Consider the following 20,991-nt stretch of genomic DNA (forward strand, 5'->3'; position numbering starts at 1 on the left):
ATCTGAAACATTGGTTTGAAGTGGTGTACAATTATTAGCTGGTTATTACAAGATCCTAGTTTAATACATCATTAAAATGACATTTTAACCACTTTCAGACCGGACCAATTTGCTGGTCAAAGACCAGACCACTTTTTGCGATTCGGCACTGCGTCGCTTTAACTGAAAATTGCGCGGTCGTGCGACGTGGCTCCCGAACAAAATTAACGTCCTTTTTTTCCCACAAATAGAGCTTTCTTTTGGTGGTATTTGATCACCCCTGCGGTTTTTATTTTTTGCGCTATAAACAAAAATAGAGCGATAATTTTGAAAAAAACGCATTATTTTTTACTTTTTGTAATAATAAATATCCCCAAAAATATATAAAAAAACATTTTTTTCCCTCAGTTTAGGCCGATACGTATTCTTCTACATATTTTTGGTAAAAAAAAAAATCGCAATAAGCGATTATTGATTGGTTTGCGCAAAAGTTATAGCGTTTACAAAATAGGGATAGTTTTATAGCATTTTTATTAATAATTTTTTATTATTTTTTTTTACTAGTAATGGCGGCGATCTGCGATTTTTATTGTGACTGCGACATTGTGGGGGACCCATCGGACATTTTTGACACATTTTTGGGACCATTGTCATTTATACAGTAATCACTGCTATATAAATGCAGTGATTCCTGTGTAAATGACACTGGCAGTGAAAGGGTTAACCAGTGGGTGGCAGTGTAGGGGTTAAGTGTTCCTAGGGGTGTGTTACTAACTGTGGGGGGGTTGGGCTTTCATTTAGTGTACACTGATCTCTGCTCCAATCACATGGAGCAGAGATCAGCGTCACTAGTTGCTAGGCAGAATGGAAAAATGTTGTTTATACAGCATTTCCTCCATTCGGCCGCTCCGTGAGACGATCGCGAGGATGCCCGCGGCGATCGAGTCCGCGGGTCCCGCGACCGAACTCACGGGGGTCCCGACCAGCGCGGGAGCGCGCCGCCGGCGGCGCGCTCCCGATGGCACGGCGGCAACGAATATTGGACGTACATGTACGCCAATATGCCTGCCCGTGCCATTCTGTCGACGTACATCGTCGTGCGCTGGTCGGGAAGTGGTTAATGACTAAAAAAAGGGCCATGTACAAGTTTGGGCCGGATGCGATGCGAATTCAGCCATACTATATGTATGGCTGAAATCGCATCACACAGAGATCACATGTGATTGCACTGCAGTGCGGTGCAAATCACATTCGATCTCGTACATTGCAGCAATGTGAACCTAGCCTTTAACCAAACTGTGATACTTTATATCTTTTGTCCAAGTTTCACAGACGGACACACTCGAATCATCCCCTGGAGTACCTGTGTGTGATTATGACAAAAAATGTTCTATGATGTCCCAAACTACACTAAATGATTCCCAGTCCAGATGTTGAACCAGCATTTTATCTATCTATCTATCTATCTATCTATCTATCTATCTATCTCATTTTTTTTATGGAGACTACATTACACTGAATAAATTTATGAAACTTTATTAAAAATGTATATCCCAAACTGAGTGTGACAATTCAGTTTATCATGAACAATACCAAAAAATTAATAACTAATTAAAATCTAATCAAACACCAGATAAATTTACACCATATACAAATCCATGCTATTTACGTCCACATATACGAACAAGCATATTCACGCATTACATGAACTATTAACCACACGAACGATCAAATTCGCCAGATTTACAAATATATCGTATACCTATACGAACAATTATGTCCGACAGTCACGATAAACGCAGAGTTTACTCACTTTTTTTCAGGGCCTTTTTGATTCGATGGTATTGGTCCGGCTCCCTGGATTTGATGTCCGACCATCGTTTCCGGAGCTGATCCTTGCCTCTTCGGACCCCAAATTTGCTGTGCAAAGTTTCGGCAACTATATCCATGATGCCGTTTTTGCGGATATTGGGTTTGGGATACGGGCCATTTTCCCCATCGTAATCCTCCCTTCTCAATATATCCACCATCTCCACCATCTCTTCAAAGGCCATGTTTGTGGCCTTATATCTCTTCCTTGTTCCGGAAGCATGTGGTTGAGGGCTTTCCTCCGCGCTGCTCACTGAAATTCCGTCCGCCATTTTCACCTATCAATCTCCCACAGCGGAACGAGGGTAAAAGGGGCGGGGAAATGCGGTCACACGGGAACGTCAGGGGCGGGCAACGTGGGCGACGCAGGCGGAGCTTGAACGCATGCGCTGTATATAAAGCGTTACCGCGAGCCGTACGCTTGTCCGAACGGAAGCAGCGAGTGCTACACGCGACAGTAAGATGGTTATCTTTTTAATTTTATTTTAATTTTAAGCCTGCGTTAGGAATGTATATAGTGAGATTTCACCTTGTTGATGGTTAATTGATTTTTATGTGGGTTGGTGGTTGAGTGGGGTTGGTGTTTTGTGTGGTAGTGTGGGGGTGGGTGTATGGGGGGGGGGTAGTGTGTGTGTGTGTGTGTGTGTGGGGGGGGGGGTGGGTGTATGGGGGGGTAGTGTGTGTGTGGGGGGGTAGTGTGTGGGGGTAGGGTGTGTGTGTATGGGGGGTAGTGTGTGTGTGTGGGGGTAGTGTGTGTGTGTGTGTGTGGGGGGGTAGTGTGTGTGTGTATGGGGGGTAGTGTGGGTGTGGGGGGTAGTGTGTGTGGGTGGGGGGGGGTAGTGTGGGGGGTAGTGTGTGTGTGTGGGGGGGGTAGTGTGTGGGGGTGGTGTGGGGGGGTAGTGTGTGTGTGGGGGGGGTAGTGTGTGGGGGTTGGTGTTTTGTGTGGTAGTGTGGGGGTGGGTGTATGGGGGGGGGTAGTGTGTGTGTGTGTGTGTGTGTGTGTGTGTGTGTGTGTGTGTGTGTGTGTGTGTGTGTGTGGGGGGGGGGGGTGGGGGGTGGGGGTGGGTGTATGGGGGGGTAGTGTGTGTGTGGGGGGGTAGTGTGTGGGGGTAGGGTGTGTGTGTATGGGGGGGTAGTGTGTGTGTGTGGGGGTAGTGTGTGTGTGTGTGGGGGGGTAGTGTGTGTGTGTATGGGGGGTAGTGTGGGTGTGGGGGGGGTAGTGTGTGTGTGTGTGGGGGGGTAGTGTGTGGGGGTAGTGTGGGGGGTAGTGTGTGGGGGTAGTGTGGGGGTAGTGTGTGGGGGTAGTGTGGGTGTGGGGGGGTAGTGTGTGTGTGGGGGGGGGTAGTGTGTGGGGGTAGTGTGTGTGTGTGGGGGGGTAGTGTGTGGGGTAGTGTGGGTGTGGGGGGGTAGTGTGTGTGTGTGTGTGGGGTAGTGTGTGGGGGTAGTGTGGGTGTGTGGGGGGGTAGTTTGGTGTGGGGGGGGTAGCGTGTGTGGTAGTGTGTGTGTGGGTGTAGTGTGGGTCTCGCCTACATTGTCACAATATAAATAGTGTGCATTTGGTCTGACATTATTTATTTATTTTTTTTTTTCAGAAATCAAAATGCAAAAGTATACCCCAGACCCCTTTAAGGTGGAGGCCTTCCTCTCCATATTTATTGATATAATAGAGTCGCACAGGAGCCTGTGGGATTCCAAACACACACAATATTCCAGCCGTCCTGGCCGGAGGAAGACACTGGGGACAATTTTGACGTTTGTGCAAACCCGACTCCCCCAGGCAGACATTGACTTTGTGAGCAACAAAATTCAGAACCTGCGTAACGTGTATAGGCGGGAGCGCAAAAAGGTCCTAGACTCCCAAACATCAGGAGCAGCAGCAGGTCAGATCTATGTACCTAGGCTGTGGTATTACGACAGGCTGCGTTTTCTGGATGACACGTCAGAAGCCAGGCAGTCACTTTCTACTCTTCCGTCTACCCTTCCCTCCACCCTTCCCTCCACCTCAGGTGAGCCATCCCTGGAAGATCCAGACCCTTCCTTGCTGGACGAAGTTGGTGCGCCCAGCTGGAGCCAGGTATATTTTAGTTTCTAAAGTTAGGATTGCTCAAATATTAATGATGTAAAGTTCAAGTTTGAATTGCTTCCAAATCTAGGATTTCATCACAAATTAAATTAGATATAGGGATACAGTAGTTTCCACAAATGTGGCTCAAATCTTGGTGAACTGATGGAAAAATGATGGTGTCAAAATGATAGCCTTTTGTATTTCAAGACAAATGTATTTGCAAGTGAGAACTGTAAAATTGTTAGTGATTGATGATTTCAAAATATAGACATATTTTAGTTATTGATTTCTTTGTTTTTTACACAGGATGAGCTCACCCAGGAGGAGGCCGGGACCAGTGGTATGGAGGAGGAGGCCGGGACCAGCCACACACAGGAGCTAGCTGGGCCCAGCAGGAGTCGGACCGAAAGCCAGGTCCCTCCCCTCCGCCTAGCCAGCAAAAGGCCCAGGAGGATGACACGGACAGAGGAGGAGTCATTGGCACTTATACACCAAGCCACCCAAGTGCTGAGCAAACCCCCCAATCCTGAGGAGGCCTACGGTACATACTTGGCAAGCAAGTTGCTAGAAATGGAGAAGGCACAGCGCAACTTGTGCGAAGCCATTTTTTTTGATGCGATTCAACGGGGTCTGAAGGGTGAGCTAACACCGACCACCAGACTGTATAACACAGACCCTACTGCTCCTCCTCCTCCTCCTCCTCCTCCTCCTACCACAAGTCCACCACCAGAGGCACAGCCTCCAGCGAAGCGTGGAGGGAAGACTAGACGGAAGAGTCGGAAGTGACTGCCTGGCTTCAGTCTGCTCTGACAGAAGACGCAGGCTGTTGTAGTACCACAGTCTAGGGGACATAGATCTCATCTGCTGCTGTTCCTGGTCTTTGGGATTCTAGGACCATGTTTTGCTCCCTATTTACATGTTACACAGGTTCTGAATTTTGGTGGCCACTCACTTGATGTGTGCCTGGGGGACAAAAGGCTTCACAAACTTCAAAATTGTCTCCAGTGTTGCCTCCCTCTTGATTTAGTTTTGTTCTGACGAAAAATAAATATTTTTTATTTCCAAAAATATTGTATGTTTTTTTTTTGTTATTTTGGCTTAAAAAAACAGAGTTTATTTGTGAGTAGGCAGGTACATGTCAAAAGACTCTGGGGGTTATTTACAAAACACACGTTCATGTTAATAGAAATATGCTAACTTCAAGTGCAATTTTTAAAGCACTGCAAGTGCACTTGGAAGTGCAGTCGCTGTAAATTTGAGGCTTAACATTTGAAATGAGGGGAAGCTCTGCTGATTTTGAACATTCAATCATGTGTAAGCTAAAATGCTGGTTTGGGTATCTATCCATCTATCTATCTATCTATCTATCTATCTATCTATCTATCTATCTATCTATCTATCTATCTATCTCTACTTACATAGTCCTGCTTGGCCAAAAAAAAACAAGTCCATCTTGTTTCAAACCCCCCCCCCCCCCCCCAACAAAAAAATAAATAAATAAATAAATAATTTTTAACTGACAATAGTAGTTCCAAAAATATATAGTAATATATAAATTCTATAATTTATATATATATATATATATATATATATATATATATATATAATTTTATATATATATATATATATATATATATATATATATATATATATATATATATATATATATATATATATATATATATTTTTTTTTTTTTTTTATATTTTTATAAAATTGGAATATTAATCATAGGATGAGGATGAATAAAAACATTTGGGATAACTCTGTGTGAATATAAGCAGCAAAGCTACTTCACTTTTCTTGCATTATGAAGAAGAAAAGAACGGGCTATATTAAAAAAACACAAAATTAGCAGCATGACGAATATGCTAGCTTCAATACGAACACTAGTTTTACAAGACCGAGCGCTTCCGCCCTGTAAATCCTTTCTGGGCATGCGTCATACTTAGTCCGTCCAACTTGCCTACTCACGAGCGGACTGTCCGCTGAAACCAAAGTTGGACGGACAATATTACGGAAATTCCGAAAGACTTAGTCCGCCAGACTGTCCGCTGAAAAAGTCCGCTGAAGCCCACACACGAGCGGACTGTCCGCTGAAACACGTTTCAGCGGACCAAGTCCGTCAGACAGTCCGCCCGTGTGTACGCGGCCTAAGTCTCTTAGAACTTGTATAATAAAGTCCATAATATAATTATTGTAAGACTTATAAATAGCGATATGGATAAAGACAACTTCTGGACCCCAAGACACCCCTCACAGGGATCTATCTGTGTCTTGGAGTACCTAGGCCAACATCCTAAAGGAAATTCAAACACAGTAGTTATCTTTTATGAAGGAAAATAAAGATCTATTCTTACTCCGCAGCTCAATTCAGATAAACAGACATGTGATATATTTGTCATTTTGTTATGAAATTATTTTTAAAGCCATCCAAAAAATATTAAAACGCACAGGAGTTCTTTCTTCTATATGATTAAAGAATCAGCATTATCTAAATTGTGGAAGTGTAATTTTTGTACCATGTACTCCAAGGTTCCCATAGTTGTTGTTCCTTAATAGGGATGAGCTTCGTGTTCGAGTCGGACATACGTTCGACTCGAACATCGGCTGTTCACCCGTTCGGCGAAGTCCGAACGTTTTGGTCCGTTCGCGCCAAATTCGTGTGGCACAGTGCATTGCTGGCTCATGATTGGCCAAGCATGCACTGTGACCCCGCATGCTTGGCCAATCGCAGCGCCAGCAGCGAGGAGAGCCATGATTGGCCACAGGCAGGATACCTGTGGCCAATCATAGCTCAGGCTGTGTAGTGCACGCCCCACACTATATAAGGCCGCCAGCGCGGCGGCCTTGTGTAGTGTGTTGGCGTCTGAAGCAGTGGGTGTTCTGTGTACCTTCAACACAGTACACACCGATCGTTTTCGGCCGATTTTCGATCTTGCTGTTGTGTAGTGGTTGTTGTCTGCGTGCCCTGACCGCAGTACACACCGCTATATTCACCTCACCTATATAGCTAGTGATCTATCTTTTATAATAGAGCTTGCAGTCAGTAGTGTTAGGAGCTAGTGCGTGCTGTCTGCGTGCTCTGTACCCAGTACATACCGCTATATCCACCTACATAGCTCTTCTCTATTTGAGCCCACTTGCCATCTGCAGGAGTTATTGGAAGTTGTGTGTGCCTCCAGCACAGCACAGTATATACCCCTTTATCTCTGGTGTTCTATAATAAAGGCATCTGCAGGAGTTAGTGGGTGTTGTGTGCCTCTAGCACAATATACACTACCCAACTGCTTTTTTACCCAACTACCTTCAGGCCATTACCATGTCTGGAAGGCCAGCAAGGAGAAGCAGACAGGTGCGAGCCGATAAAAGAGGGCAAGCAGGCTCTGTGTCTAGAGACAACAGTGCTGGTCATGGACGCGGTGCATTGTCATCAGCACGTGGCCATGGGACACGCTTGTCCTTCTTTTCGGCAGCTGGACATGTTGAGCCGCAACATGCCAACGACTTGGTAGAGTGGATGACCAAGCCCTCTTCATCCTCCTCATCCTGTCTCACCCAGTCTCAGGGTACTAGCAAAGCAGCTGCCAACGCTTTGTCTTTCCTCCTCTCAATGTCATCATCAGTGACTCCTTCCCTAGACCCATCACGTCCTCCTGAGGAGTCTCCTGAACTCTTTGAGCACAGTGTTGGGTACATGCTCCAGGAGGATGCCCAGTGTTTTGTAGCCTCTGATGATGACACTCAGCTAGAGGAAGGCAGTAGCGTGAATGCAGAGAGAGGGGATGCTAAAGAAGGACAGCAATCTGGCAGTCATGTTTCACAAGCTGCAGCATACTGCCAGGTTTGCTACAGCGATGAAGAGGGAGGGGATGATGGGGGCACTGACTGCACCTGGGTGCCTGGTAGGAGAGAGGAGGAGGAGGAGGCACATGTCCAACGAGGCAGGATGCCCTCCGGGGGCCAGCTTAGGGGCAGCACACTGACTGAATCACACCGCAGAGCTCCGCCTGTGCAGGGCGGTGCCTCTGCACGTTATGCTAAAAGTTCTTTGGTGTGGGCCTTTTTTGAGACGAGTGCATCAGATCGCACCGCTGCTATTTGCAACATATGTCTCAAGCATATCTCGCGTGGCCAAAACATCAGCCGCTTGGGCACCACATGCTTGACCAGACATATGTTGACCTGCCATGCAGCTCGTTGGCAAGCGTACCTCAAAGACCCACACCAAAGAACAAAGCGGCCCTCTCTTTGCTCCTCATTAGCTGGCATCTCCAACCCCACTAGACCTTCAGTCCTCTCTGAAACCTGCTCTGAGAGGAATGAAGGTGTAGAATTAGGTGTGTCACAGCCAAGCGCTTCCGGGCACTCTGCTAGCAGTAGACCCACGTCCGATAATAGCAGGCAAATGTCCCTGCCCCAGCTGCTGAACCGGCGAAAGAAGTTCACTCCCAGCCATCCACATGCCCAGCGGTTGAATGCTAGCTTGGCTAAATTGCTAGCACTTCAACTGCTGCCTTTTCAGTTGGTAGACTTGGCCCCCTTCCGTGAGTTTGTACAATGTGCGGTTCCTCAGTGGCAGGTCCCCAAATGCCACTTTTTCTCACGGAAGGCGATTCCGGCTCTCTACCGGCATGTGGAAGGCAATGTCCTTGCCTCGCTGGACAGGGCGGTCAGCGGTAAGGTGCATATTACCGCTGACTCATGGTCCAGCAGGCATGGACGTTACCTGTCTTTCACGGCCCATTGGGTCACTCTTCTGGCAGCTGGGAAGGATGCAGGACAAGGTGCAGTAGTGTTGGAGGTTGTTCCGCCACCACGCCTCCAAAATGCTACTATTGGTTGTGACACACCTCTCTCCTCCACCCCCTCCTCTTCTTCTTCCTCCATGGCCTCTTCCAGTGTTCTGTCCTCAGAACCAGCGGTGCTCCGTAGGCGTTCCAGGGGCTACGCAAGTACGCAGGCAAAACGATGCCATGCCGTGCTTGCGCTGGTTTGTTTGGGGGACAGGAGCCACACTGGGGCGGATGTTTTGTCAGCTCTGCAGGGACAGGCCGAGAGGTGGTTGATGCCACGCCAGCTTAAGCCAGGATTGGTGGTTTGCGACAATGGCACCAACCTCCTCTCCGCCCTCCGTCAGGGACAACTGACCCATGTGCCATGTGTAGCTCACGTCCTTAACCTGGTGGTGCAGCGGTTCTTGGGCAGGTTCCCCCGGCTTACAGGATGTCCTGAAGCAGGCCAGGAAAGTCTGTGTGCATTTCCGCTGATCATTTAATGCCTGTGCTCGGCTGGCTGAGCTCCAAAAGGAGTTGAACCTGCCCAAGAACCGCCTTATATGTGACATGCCCACCAGGTGGAACTCAACGTTGGCCATGCTGCAGCGGCTGCACATGCAGCAGAGGGCCATCAAAGAGTACCTGTGTGACTACGGCACCAGGACAGGGTCAGGGGAGCTCTGATTTTTTTCACCACGCCAGTGGGGCATGATCAGGGATGCATGCACTGTCCTGTCACCGTTTGAGGAGGCCACAAGGATGGTGAGCAGTGACAGTGAATGCATCAGTGACACTGTACCTTTGTCCACCTCTTGGAGCATACGCTGCGTGGAATAATGGACAGGGCACTTGAGGCAGAACAGAGGCAGGAAGAGGAGGACTTCCTTGCCTCTCAAGGCCCCCTTTATCCAGACAGTGTTCCTGCTGTGCCACCCATCACACAGGAAGAGGATGAGGAGGAGGAAGAGGAGGAGGAGGATGATTGTGTCAGCATGGAGGTGGAGGCTGGCACTCAGCATCAGCAGCAGCAGCAGTCTTGTAGGGATGATTTACAGTCCCAAGAAACACGTGGACTTGTACGTGGCTGGGAGGAGGTAGCTGCGGATCATGTTGTCCTTAGTGACCCAGAGGACTCCGGACTGAATGCCTCAGCTAACCTACGCTGCATGGCCTCCCTGATCCTGCAAAGCCTGCGGAAGGATCCTCGTATTCTTCGGATCAAGGAGAGGGACCATTACTGGCTGGCCACTCTCCTTGATCCACGGTACAAGGGTAAGGTTGCCGACCTTATCTTGCCATCGCAGAGGGAGCAGAGAATGAGACATCTCCAGGAGGCCTTGCAGAAAAGTCTGTGCAACGCGTTCCCAGAGACTGGGAGGTTACAAACTCCTGGTCCTGGACAACGTGTTGCTGAGGCATCGGTCAGAAGGAGCAGTGGAGAAGGTGGCCGTCTGACTGATGCTTTCAGACAATTTTTTAGTCCACAGCCCCAAGGTATGATCGGTTCCAGCAACCATCGCCAGCGTCTGATTTACATGGTGCAGGAATACCTAGGGGCAAGGTCAGACTTGGACACCTTTTCCACCGAAAATCCTCTGGCTTACTGGGTCTTGAGGATGGATCACTGGCCAGAGCTTGCACAGTATGCAATTGAGCTACTGGCCTGTCCTGCATTCAGCGTTCTTTCAGAACGCACCTTCAGTGCTGCTGGTGGCTTTGTTACCGATCACAAGGTGCGGCTGTCTACCGAATCAGTTGATCGACTGACCTTCATCAAGATAAATCAGTCTTGGATCACCCACAGCTACCAAGCACCTGAAGCTGATGTAACCGAATAATTTTTTTTTTAAATATCACATCCCTTCAAGGCTGCCTATGCTGATGCTGAGTGACTGTCCTGTTATGTTGATTGTCTATCCTCTTCCTCCTCCGATGATATGTTGTTCTGTTTCTGGGTGATGCCATCAGCCCAATTTTTCTGCCCCTCTTTAACAGGGGCATTTAAGTACAATTTTTGATGCAATGCTTTGCAGCAGGGCTAATTCCTGCAATAAAACAAGAGTATATGGGAGAGGTTGCAGTGTCGTGGCACCAGCACCAGTGCCTAAGGCCCAATTTTTCTGCCCCTGTTTAACAGGGTCGTTTAATTACAATTTTTGATGCAATGCTTTGCAGCAGGGCTAATTCCTGCAATAAAACTAGAGTATATGGGAGAGGTTGCAGTGTCGTGGCACCAGCACCAGTGCCTAAGGCCCAATTTTTCTGCCCCTGTTTAACAGGGACATGTAATTACAATTCTTGATATAATATTTCACAGGAGGGCCCGTTCCTGTGCCCACCCAGAGTAACTCTGAGGACTTATAGTGTTGTGGCACCAGCACCACAACCACCAAAGGTAAATTTTTCTACCACTGTTCAACAATGGCATGTAATTACAATTCTTGATATAATCATTCACAGCAGGGCGCTCCAGCGCCCACCAAGAGTCACTTTGAGGGCTTACAATGTTGTGGCAAAACCAACACCTTGTTCCGCCATTTCTGCAGAGCATATAGGGCAGGCCCCTACTTTCAAACATCCAACTTACAAACATCTCCTACTTGCAAACAGAAGGAGACAACAGCAAGTGAGATGAAAAAAGATGGACGACAAAACAAATTATACAGGGGTGATAACCCTTCCCTATGTTTTCCAAAAAGCTTAAAATGTTTTTTTTTGACTGGAGCTACACTTTAAAAATGTACCAGTTGAAAATTACAAACAGATTCAACTTAACACAACAAACCTACACAGTCCCTGTCTTGTTTGCACCGCCTGTATACTGCTGTTCTGAGTATATAGGGCCTGGGGGCCACACGCATTTCCTTTTTTTAATATGGGTACGGGGTTCCCCTTAATATGCGTACAAGACCCAAAGGGGCTGGTAATGAGCAGGGAGGGCTACCCATGCCATTTTTCTTAATGATTTTCAACCATATTGCAGGAACCAGATATAACATTAAAACCGCAAGCAGCTTTAAATGACGTTATTTCCGGTAAATGTCATTTTGTGCAGGGACTGTTCTAAACACAGGAAACACGTGGCACTTCACAGGCATACTACAGACACCCCCCAGGCACCATATTTAAAGGAATATTTCACTTTTTTTCCCACTTTAATCGTCATTAAAATCAGTGCTCCCGCCAAAACGGCCGTTTTTAAAACATTTTTTCTTGCATTGACCCATGTCCCCTGGGGCAGGAGCCAGGTCCCCAAACCCTTTTTAGGACAGTATCTTGCATATTAGCCGTTAAAATTAGCACTTTTAATTTCGAACGTTCGAGTCCCATAGACTTCAATGGGGTTCTAACGTTCGTACGGATTTGGGGTCCGTTCGAAAGTTCTGGTGCGAACCGAACCGGAGGGTGTTCGGCCCATCCCTATTCCTTAATATATAGGGATTTGTCATTAGGAAATAACAATTCGTAGGAGTGGTGAAGTTGGGTTAATTCTATAACTTCTGTCACAGTAGGAAGAGAGTCAGTTTTCCATTTTCTAGTTATGGATAGTCTTGCAGCTAAAAGTATATGTGTTACTACTTTACGATATTGTTTGGGAATCGTATGTAAATTCATATTCAGAATGGCTAGTTCTGGTGAAAGTTGAAGGACAATACCTGTTACGGAAGTGAGTAAATTGGAGATTGCCTGCCAGTAGTTATGTAAGCTTGGGCAGTCCCACATAATATGAAATAGGGTCCCCAATTGGGTACAATTTCTCCAGCAATTAGGTGACGAGTTCCCCTTGAATTTTTCTAGGATATGTGGAGTCAGGTATTGTCTTTGAACAATTTTTTGTGCCAATTCCCATAGTGTAACACATGCAGTGGCCCTATATATGCTTCGTAGGGAAGCCATCCATTGTTTAATTGAAAAGTCTTGCCCCAAATCTTGTTCCCATTTAAGGAAGGAAGGTAGTTTGCTGGGTATGTTTTTTGCCCCTAGAATTGGGTATATTGTAGCTACTCCTTTCTGTGAGGTGGCATGGTTATTGAGGAAAGACCATATTTTAAACGGGATTGAAGCTCTGAGTTGTGGATTGTGTAGCAGACACTTTTCTATTTGAATATATGTAGATCGCTCAGAATTCGGAAGCTGTAATTCATTACTTAACTGAGAAAAAGACTTTAATGAGCCCTGTTGGAAGAAGGAACCAAGTTTGATATCCCGACCCAAATTCCAGTCGTGTATTTTTACGCCAGGAATTAATGTTGGTATGATTGTTAGAGGAGGGTTTAACACCGTGATTGGAGTTTTGTCCCATTTGTATGTGATGATTCTCTACCAAGAGTGTAGCGTCGCTTTCACCGTTGGTGGGTATTGAGCTGTAATTGTGGACTTAATTTTCCTACTAAGTAACCAGAATTGCATATTAGGCTGTCGTGTGATGTCTTTCTCAATTTGTCCCCATAAAGTTTTAGGAGTAGGCAAGAACCATTCTTTCAATTGGGTCAAAAGAGTTGCGTCATAATAATCCTGTAGATCAGGTACGGTCGCACCACCTATATTTCTATGTTTAATTAGTATATGGTATGCGCAACGGGATTTTTTGCCATTCCATAGATATTTTCCCAAACTGCTTTGTAAGGATTTAAAGTAGTATTTAGGGATACAAATTGGAAGGGACCTGAGTTGATATAATAATTTTGGTAAGGTCATCATTTTGAAAGCTGCCAGGCGACCAGCCCATGTAAATTCGAATTTACTAAGTGTTAGACCATCTTACATTTCAATTGTAAGCTATAATTAAGCCTCTAGTCTGGTTGCTAGGTTGTTCTGAAGTAGAAGGCTGAGGGACCGGGTCAATCTCAGTTTGTGCTGGACTGGCGGAAGAGTGCTCATTCCTCTGAGAAGGCCGGGCTAGATCTGATTCAGTCTCTCTTCCAACTGCTTCCAGGGCAACATGGCAGGCAGTCCAAATGTTTGGTTATGGCTTATGAAGCGAATGGCAGATCCTATTCTAACTGTTCATCCTTTCTTCCTGGGAATTCAGTGTTTTGATCTTGGAATGGTTCTTAGCTTTTCTTGGTTAGAGTATGAGGGCACCATACTACAGCCAACAAACTTTGGCCAGGCCAAAATCAACGTGCCCTATTCTTGGTTCAGACTTTAGGGACTGGGTCAAGATGTCTTCTCCCCATAGGGGAAAAGGTATGACACATGCCATTCCCACACAAATAGGTTTAAACGTCCATAATTTAAACCATATGAAAGTTTTCAATGAAAACTATTCATTAATGTCCATGTATAGTGTAGCCAGTAGCAAGCAAAAACAGAGTAGGGTTCAGGCACAATGCACATAGATATCACTTGCTGCCCATTTGCTAGAGCAGGATTTAGACAGGACCCCCTCCCAAGCCCACTGTAGCATTGTTTGTATATAATGCTGTTAACTACCCGTTTGCTGCTCATTAGTATGCCCACCTTGGAGCAGTGTAGAATGCATTGCCAGTGATTTCCCCTTGCGCATATGCTCTGTGGTCCCAACAGAGCAAATTTTATAGGCAATGTAAATAGTAAATGGCTGCTCTACTAGAGCCGGTGCCACATCACCAGGTGGCACCAGGAATACCAGGTGCCGCAGGCTTTTTTTAATGTGTAGTCGGCGTCGAAGACCTGTTTTATTTTTCTGCTTGTTTGCCGAGGTGACCATCTTGGCATTTGTCAAGAGGGTTGAGATTGGCCAGCAAGATTGCCTATGGCCACATCACCCTGAATGCACACGATCTTGTCTGATCTCGGATGCTAAGCAGGGTTGGGTCTGGATAGTACCTGGGTGGGAGACCGCTTGGGAGTACAAGGTGCCGTAGGCTTTTTATAATATGTTGTTGGCGTCGACGACCTGTTTTATTTTTTTGCTTGTTTGCCGAGGTGACCATCTTGGGGTTTGTCAAGAGGGGTGAGAGTGGCCAACAAAATTTCCTACGGCCACATCACCCTGACGGTTTTCAGATCCACAAGCTTGTCCTCCGGCAACCTGCATTCCATCGCTTCAGAATCCAACACAATACCCATAAAGGTGATGACCTTCCTGGGCCCTTCCGTCTTGTCGGGTGCCAACGGGATGCCGAACCGTTCCGCTACGTGTTCCAGCGTCGCCAGCAACACCCCGCACACTCTGGAATCTGGCGGACCCACGCAGAGAAAGTCATCCAAATAATGGATAACAGAGTTCAGCCCTGCGACATCCCGCACCACCCATTCCACAAATGAGCTAAATGTTTCAAACACCACGCATGAAATGGAGCACCCCATGGGGAGGCAACGGTCAACATAAAACATGTTGTCCCAATGACACCCCAACAACCGAAAACTTTCGGGATGGACGGGGAGCAACCGAAAAGCCGACTCAATGTCTGTTTTCGCCATCAGCGCCCCCCACCCATATCGGTGGACCCATCTCACCGCCGCATCAAAGGACGTGTAGCTAACTGTACACTCCTCAGGATCAATGGCATCATTGACCGACCCCCCTTTCGGAAAAGACAAGTGGTGAATTAGCCGAAATTTCTGCGTTTCCTTCTTTGGAACCACCCCCAAAGGAGAAACCACAAGATCAGGGAAAGGTGCCACCAGAAAAGGGCCTCCCATCCGTCCCAACTCTACCTCCTTACGCAGCTTCATAGAAACCATGTCAGGATGCAGCAAGGCCGACTTCAGGTTCCGCGGTACATCTAACCTACCCGGTATCCGAAACCCCTCTGTGAAACCCTCCTCCAAGAGGCGTGCTGCCTTCCTATCCTTTCCACCATCACTGGCGTCCTCCCTCTTTTGCGCAGCATCTCTAGATCTGTTCCTGCCCTGTTTAAAACAGCGTGACAACGGGCGCGTTCCCCCGCAGCCGGAACACTCGTGCTTGTACCGACAGGATCCGCCGAACTTACAGAATCCCTCGTTGAACTGCCAACACGTTCCCTTCTTTCTACTGGCCGATTGTCCGGGAGCGGAAGATCCACTGCCCCCCCCCTGAAAAAACTGGCCCAGTGCCCTCGTCGACGTCATCGGGCGCATCCACAAACTAATGTCCTTGTGGTCCCATCTCAGCGACGGCCGCACCGCTCTCCGCTGGCAAAACTATTCATCGTATCTCAGCCACGCGGTTCCCCCGTACACTCGGTAAGCTTCCCCAACCGAGTCCATGTAACAGAAAAGAGCCGAGCAATGCTCAGCGTTCTTTTCACCAATCACACTCGCCATGATGGCGAATGCCTGCAGCCAATTCGCAAAGGTCCTCTGCATCAGTCTGTACCGCCGCTTCAACTCGTCGTCTTTTTTAGTATCATCCGGCTTGACCCTGTCCAGGTTTAACTTCTCTAGTGGTAGTAGTGAAAATATCTCCATATACTCACCCTTCCATATTTTCTCCCGTACCTCTGGCTTCAAATGAGCCCCCAACGGCCCTTCAAAGCAGACATACACCTCGCATTTCGAAGAGTCCGCCAAATGCACAATGTCTTGTCTAGTAGAGGACTCGCTCCCGCTCGATGCCTTAATGGGCACTGGCGGCTCCTGCCCCGCGGGCCCAGCCACTGCCGGGACCACCACTTCCGTGCCTTTTGCGACACCCCCGGACACCCCGCCAGAAGGGACCCACGCCGCCGCCGGGCCAGCAGCAGCCCTCTTCTGGTGCTCAAACCTGCCCACCAGCTCCTTGATCCCAGCCAGAAAACCCAACAGCCCACTCTCTGCCCTGACAGCCCCACCTGTCCTCAAACCCCCCTGCTCCACCACCTCCTGTGTACCCGCACTCACAGCACCACCGGCACCCGCCGAAACAATCCCCCCACCAATAGGTAAACTTAAAGGGTACTCACCGGGCTGCACAGGAGCGATCCCACCAGCCGATCTCTCGGACACCCTAGCAGGGATTGGACTCTCGGAACCTCCTCCTCCGATTCGGACACCTTACCCTCCGACCTGTGACCGGACATCAGCGCATCCTCTCCAGACAGCCCACCAGGGGACACTGCCCTGGCTGCCGAGGTTAAAACAGCCGACCTGGCCTGCCGCCGTGCTGCGTACCCGCCAGTGGATTTTTGCGTTGCCTTTGTAGGGCCGGTGCGGACCACCTCAGCCCCGTCCGATCAACCACCAATCGCCGACGCCAGTCTCCGTCCCTGCATCCACTCCTACTGCTCTCCTATGGGGCCCAGAGGCTCCAGTAGATCCCCCTTCCGGCCTGCTCCTCTGTCCCAGCCTCCTTGGGGATGGGCTCCTCAGTCTCCCCCCTCCAGTCCTGGTGGCTCTCTTCACCGGGGGCCCGATGGAGCCCTCCCCGGACTGCTGGCATCAGCCCTCCCTCTCCTGGGGGGTTCAGGTGAAAACCTGGATGGGGGTCGTGACCTCCGTGGGCGCCCCCCCACCCCCCCTCCGTCCGTGGATGTCCCCCCGGCTGCCCCAGCAAAACCCCCAGTGTCTCCTGCACCCATGCCTCCCCCCGAGTGGCTGCCTCCTCTCTAACCTTTGCAATCAGCTCCTCTATGGCTGCCATGCTGCTGTCCCATACAAACTTTTTTCTTGAATGCTGCCTCGTGGAGGGGGCGGGATCAACTTCTCTGCACTGAGTAACTCCCACCCTACTCCCCTCGGCCAATCCCCCGCCCCCTATCATGCAGGGCTGACATGCACTGTTCACACAGTCATGCCAGCCCTCTGCCTACGGGGTTTTGTTAACCCCTGCGGCGCCGGGCTTTTCTGGAAAGCATTTTATTGTTTTAAAATGCCTAGCTTGTCAATATTACAATTGAGTGCATTGTGTTTTAAAGGTTGTTAATGCAATAATTGAGGCCTAAAGCCCCATATCATCCTCCTTGTGTTTTTTAATGTTACCAATATCTCGTTGCAGATGACCGGAATGAGCACAAGATGTATGTGTGAAATGCGTCCACATGACCATAGTTTGGTGTCTTTGGTGTTATCTTTGTGAAACAATATAAAAGGCAATCGGAAGTTGTGGATCTGCAGTCATTTCTTTCTTCCTTCTGAATGGAATGATCTGGCTTTGTTCAGGTCTCAGCTTGGCGGGCGGACGTGCCGACTGGTGGCTCAGGTCTACCAGTGGGACAGGAAGAGCGGCTGGAGGGGGGGTTGGACGTCCCCTCTCGAACGGCTTTTAGCCGCCTTGGTTGTTATCACTAAAAAGCCAACCGTTCTAAAAAAAAAAAAATAGTAACACCTTCAAGCCACGAACGCAAATTTGCATACAGTAAGAGCGACGTCGTGCCCAAATATTGTCCTTTTCCTTTATTTTTTTATTTTTTCCCCACAAATAAAACTTTCCTGGTGCCACCATGGCAGCATACCTGTGATAGCTCCGCCCCGGAGTCCTCCCCTCAGGATAGTTAATAGCTTATAAAAATGACAACATCTCATTTTTTTCCTCATACCTAACGGATAGTGTTAGGACGTATCTTACCTCTGCCCTGGGCAGTTTTCCGTCTGGGTTCTGGCCTCTCCCACATGCAGTCCCCGACATCCACAGACCGCCCCCCCCCCCACATCCACAGACCGCCCCCTCACATCCTGCACAGAACGGCCCCCACATCTCCAGACTGGCCCCCGACATACCACTGGCCCCCAACATACCACTGGCCCCCAACATCCACAGACTGGCCCCCGACATCCACAGACTGGCCCCCACATCCACAGACTGGCCCCTAACATCCACAGACTGGCCCCCAAAATCCACAGACTGGCCCCCACATTCACAGACTGGCCCTCGACATCCACAGACTGGCCCCCGACATCCACAGACTGGCCCCCGACATCCACATACCATGACTGGGCCCCGACATCCGACTGGCCCCCGCTCTGACATCCACAGTGACAGACTGGCCCCCGACATGCCGCCGTTGCCGTGCGGAGACATTTAACTGTGGCACCGCCCACTGCACTTTACACTGATACACACACACACTGGCAGCGGGGGTGGGCGGCGCCACAGGTGTAGACCAACTTCTGGTCTTCTTAATAATGGCGGCCGGCGGAGAAATTGTCCTCCCATAGACCTCTAGCGGCCGGCGGCAAAAAAATGGGAAATTCAATTTCTTGGGACAAACCGAATTTCCCGGGACATTTCCCGGGACAAAATTAATTCGGGACAAATGTACTAATCCCGGGAATGTCCCGGGAAATTCGGGACAGTTGGCAACTATGATATATATATAATCAGGGGGGGTATATGGCCAGGGGGTTTCATGGGATTCTATTGTGCTTTCTTTAGTATTCTGTCCAGTTGGTTTCTGCCCTTGCCTGCCCTGCGATTATGAGTCAGCCGCTGCTAGACCAAGACCCTTCCTTTCTTAGGTAAGGGTTCGTACCTCATGTTTTTTATTTTTTATTTTGTTTTTTTTGTGTTTATCCCAGACTAAAAGAGTGCCTTGCACTATTACTTTCGTTTCAGCCCTATACACAAGAGAACGTCTAATCAGACATCTGGTCATCACAACGGACGCACACGCCCAAGTTCGGCGCACAGCCGCTCAACTAGCTCTCATCATTCTAAGGAAAGAGCAAGATCCAAAAGGCATCGGTCAGCTAGCCCTCCCAGGCAGGTAAAGAGGGAATGTAGGGCGTGATGTGCACCCCCGATGACAGATAAACTGATCTGTAAAGACTGTTTTCAAGCCTGCACGGATCGCGAAAAGGCAGAGGTGGAACAAGTTACAGAGTAGATCAAAAGAGTGGTTAACCACTTGACCACTGGGCACTTAAACACCCTTAATAACCAGACCAATTTTCAGCTTTCGGGGCTCTCACATTTTGAATGACATTTACTCAGTCATGCAACACTGGACCTATATGAAATTTTTGTCCTTTTTTTCACACAAATAGAGCTTTCTTTTGGTGGTATTTAATCACTGTTCGTTTTTTTTTTTTTTTTTGTGCTATAAAAGAAAAAATACGGAAAATTCAGTAAAAAAATGAATTTTTATTTGTTTCTGTTATAAAATTTAGCAGATTAGTAATTTTTTCTTCATAAATTTTGGCCAAAATTTATACTACTGCATATCTTTGGTAAAAATAAGTACAAGTTGGTGGATATTATTTGGTCTTTGTGAAAGTTATAGAGTCCACAAGCTATGGCGCCAATATCTGAAAATTGATCACACCTGAAGTACTGAGACCCTAACATGCCAGAAAAGTACAAATACCCCCCAAATGACCCCTTTTTGGAAAGAAGACATTCCAAGGTATTTAGTAAGAGGCATGATGAGTTTTTTTTAAGTTGCCATTTTTTCCCACAATTCTTTGCAAAATCAAGATTTTTTTTATTTTTTATTTTTTCTCACAAAATTGTCATATTATCAGTTTATTTCTCACACACAGCATATGCATACCACACATTACACCCCAAAACACATTCTGCTATTACTCCCGAGTACGGCGATACCACATGTGTGAGACTTTTACACAGTGTGGCCACATACAGAGGTCCAACATGCAGGGAGCTCCATCAGGCGTTCTGGAGCACCCAGGACAATTCTGACATTTCTCTCCTACATGTAAAAATCATCATTTATTTGCTAGAAAATTACAAAGAATCCCAAAACATTATATATGTTTTTTAGCAAACACCCTGGAGAATACAATGGTGGTCGTTGCAACTTTTTATCTCGCACGGTATTTGCACAGCAATTTTTCAAATGCTTTTTAAAAAAAAAAAAACAGTTATGTGCTTAAAAAAAAAAACACAGTAAAGTTAGCCCAATTTTTGCATAATGTGAAAGATGAAGTTACACTGAGTAAATAGATACCTAACATGTCACTCTTCAAAATTGCACACGCTCGTGGAATGGCGCCAAACATCTCTACTTAAAAATCCCCATAGGCGATGATTTAGATTTTTTTTACTGGTTATATGTTTTGAGTTACAGAGGAGGTCTAGGGCTAGAATTATTGCTCTCGTTCTAACGTTCGCAGCGATACCTCACATGTGTGGTTTGAACACCGTTTTCATATGTGGGCGGGACTTACGTATGCGTTCGCTTCTGCATGCGAGCACATGGGGACAGGGGCGCTTTAAAAAAAAAATTTATTGTTCATTTTACTTTATTAATTTTAGTTTGACTTTTTTTCCCCAAAAATAAATTTTTTGATCACTTTTATTCCTATTACAAGGAATGTAAACATCACTTGTAATAGGAATATGGCATAACAGGTCCTCTTTACAGTGAGATATGGGGTCAATAAGACCCTGCATCTCACCTCTAAGCTGGGAAGCCTGAAAAAAAAATAAAAAATAAAAAAAAGATTCTGGCTTT

The 20,991-nt window shown here is 47.4% G+C and overlaps 1 protein-coding gene and 1 pseudogene across 1 annotated transcript in view; both read left to right on the top strand.

Moving 5' to 3' along the window:
- Positions 1 to 20,991, top strand: part of LOC143962780 (uncharacterized) — a 459,151-nt gene that overhangs the window by 8,763 nt on the left and 429,397 nt on the right. The window contains exon 2 of the mRNA XM_077472215.1: positions 19,131 to 19,281. Coding sequence (XP_077328341.1) covers positions 19,131 to 19,281 — 151 coding nt within the window. The remainder of the gene's footprint in view (positions 1 to 19,130; positions 19,282 to 20,991) is intronic.
- LOC143964571 (5S ribosomal RNA) lies at positions 14,423 to 14,541 on the top strand (annotated as a pseudogene).

The sequence above is a fragment of the Lithobates pipiens genome, unplaced genomic scaffold (genome assembly GCF_037356315.1).
Source record: "Lithobates pipiens isolate NorthernLeopardFrog02 unplaced genomic scaffold, aLitPip1_a1.2 Scaffold_8, whole genome shotgun sequence".
NCBI classification, from domain to species: Eukaryota; Metazoa; Chordata; class Amphibia; order Anura; family Ranidae; genus Lithobates; species Lithobates pipiens.